General features: G+C 42.2%; 1 protein-coding gene across 1 annotated transcript in view; it reads right to left on the bottom strand.

Annotated features, from left to right (window-relative positions):
* LOC115596834 (echinoderm microtubule-associated protein-like 6) overlaps positions 1-2,500 on the bottom strand; it is a 32,935-nt gene that overhangs the window by 4,420 nt on the left and 26,015 nt on the right. Inside the window, exons 32-33 of the mRNA XM_030442245.1 lie at positions 1,173-1,193; positions 648-821 (exon numbers count right to left, since the gene is read on the bottom strand). Of these exons, the coding sequence (XP_030298105.1) occupies positions 648-821; positions 1,173-1,193 (195 nt within the window). The remainder of the gene's footprint in view (positions 1-647; positions 822-1,172; positions 1,194-2,500) is intronic.

The raw sequence follows: 2,500 nt of genomic DNA, 5'->3' as shown, positions 1-2,500 counted from the left end.
TCCTCTGACATGAAGGGCTCCATCACTGCTCGAGTGTAATCACCAGAATATAAATGTTGGTGTGTTTTCATGACATTAGAATGAGGAGTTGGGGGGAGCAGGTCTTTGAGTTATAACTTCTAGTTTTATAGACTAAATAAAATATTTAGAAAATGAGTTTCTTGTCCCTGAGGGCCACCGTAGCTTCTCACCACGAGATGTCACTAAGTACTGTAAATATTCCACACTGGAGCTTTCAGGTAGAAACATGTTCATCTGATGATGTCAATCTTTTTGTTGTTCTTTGTTTTTTGACGCTCTTTCACTGCAGATGCTTTTAAAACTGGATCCTTAAACACTTGAAATGTTTTTCAGCCAGATCGTACAAACTGTGAACATTTTATTTCTTCACTTGGTAAAGAAAAGTGGCGGAGCGTCTCTCCAGCAGCTCTGCAGCTGTCGATATACAATATTTGGTGGCAGTAGTTTGTATGTGATGACAAAAACTAGGAAATTAAGAGAAAACTAAAAAGATCTTTAGATGAGACCTCTGCAAGCCCAAAAACACACAATTAATCAGTGATTAAATCAGTAAATCATTATAAAACGGTCCAATAATTTCGGACACATTAATCGTAGATGAAACTATGAGCCGTTGTCGGTCCGACCTTCCTGCCAGCGCCACACAGTGATGGTGTGTTCAGGCTCCACGCCGACCGACAGCAGCAGCTTCCCCGTGGCGCTGAAGTTTACGTAGCCGACGCCTTTCGTGTGCGGACAGCGAAGGATGGACAGCGTCTGTTTACTCATGGCGTCCCACACGTGGATGGAAGGTGTGGTGCCTGCAGGAAGATCACGAGACACGAGCAGAGAGGAGATAAATCCAGTTTGATGACGTCACGAGGACGCCACGACGCCACAGAAAGATGTTGGAGCAAAACCGAGCAGTCAGACGGATCGATGCAGCCCACAAACACCCTGAGAACCAGAACCATCAGCACCAAGGACTGAACAGAGTCTCTGTTTGAAGATCAGGACCTGATCTCAGAGTTTAGTCCGTCTGAATCAGTGAGCATGATTTACTCCTGAGTTACTAAAAGTAACTAACAGTCCTGCTGGACTAGTTCTGCAGGTTGTGTCTGGGTTCCAGGGTGTCTGTCGTGGTGGGAGAGGCGGTGCGGTTTGGTTTTTACCTGGGAGTTCACTGACGTCACCTGAGGTGTGGTGAGAGCAGAAGGTGACAAATGAGGCCAGCCAAAACACACACATACATAAACGAAACAAAAAAAACAGACAGAACCTGAAGTGAGTTGTTTCAAACGTCAGCCATGACAGTAAAGAGAGATATTGATGGGTGACTCTCTCTGCTCAGACGAGTGTAGAGAGTTGTTTATCTGCAGGAGCGGCCTTATTTGTCTTGTTGTTGTCGGCAGAAACAAGGTGACGTCTCACAGAAGTGAGATAATGTGAATCTCAGTCCATCTTCTCTCTCTTTTAGCTCTGTGTTTGGTCTCCACCACCTCCTGAGGGAAATATCTGCCTCTTTAAATGCTAAATGCTCCACTTGCTCACCAGGTGGTTAATGAGCCTGTTCACACCTGAATGAACATCCGTCCACCTGTGACCTGATGTCACTTCCTGCTCTATAAAAAAAAACAACCTGCCCATCACTGAGACAAACAGACTCCATGTTTCTACTCAAAGACAGAAAGAAGTTCATGTAGAACATTTGCTGAATGAACAAGAAGGTCCAAATAATGCAGAATGAGTCAGAGACAGAGTTTCACAGAGTTTATAAAGTGTCTCCAACTCAACAACTCACTAAACTGACACATTTGTTAAGGGAGTCTGGGGACTTTCTCCACGGGGACAAAGAAGTAGCCTATATTGTTACTGTTTAGTGTCTTTGTAACATGTGACATGTTTAGATCAATAACATGTTTCTTCTTTCATTAATGGAGTGTAAATGGTGAAATCAGTGTAAACAGTGTGTTCAAACAGCTGATCAATGTTGGCAGGTAAGACTTTAGCACTTTAGACACAGAAGCAGACAGGCTGGTACAGACATGCTGCCACAAACTGACACTTTTTACAAGGAGACAAACAACTTCAGCTGAAAGATTTAATGCTGAATTTACAACAAGGACACAATGAGTCACAATCTGTCAGAGAGACAGTTTCACTATGTTAGAAAGTTTTACGCCACACATTAACACCTTAAATTAGCTGATTTGTTAAGGGAGTCTGGTGAATTTGTGGTTAATTGTCGACTTCATGAATCACATTTAATGCTGAATTTAAAAGAAGGAGACAATGATTTAGAATTTGTAAAGGAAATTTGTTGCAAAGTTTATAAAGTTTATCCTAACTCAACATTTCACAAAATGTAGTATTTTTTTAAGGGAGTCTGGTGACTTTCTCTACTGGGACAAAGAGATAGACTATAAAGTCTCTTTGGTTCTTTCCTGAAGACAAACGTTATGTTTCCACTAAGGTAACTGTACACCTGTAGCACATTACA

The sequence above is a fragment of the Sparus aurata genome, chromosome 15 (assembly GCF_900880675.1).
Source record: "Sparus aurata chromosome 15, fSpaAur1.1, whole genome shotgun sequence".
Classification (NCBI taxonomy): domain Eukaryota; kingdom Metazoa; phylum Chordata; class Actinopteri; order Spariformes; family Sparidae; genus Sparus; species Sparus aurata.
Note: the sequence above shows the minus strand (reverse complement) of the source record. Positions and strands in the feature narration are given on the sequence as shown.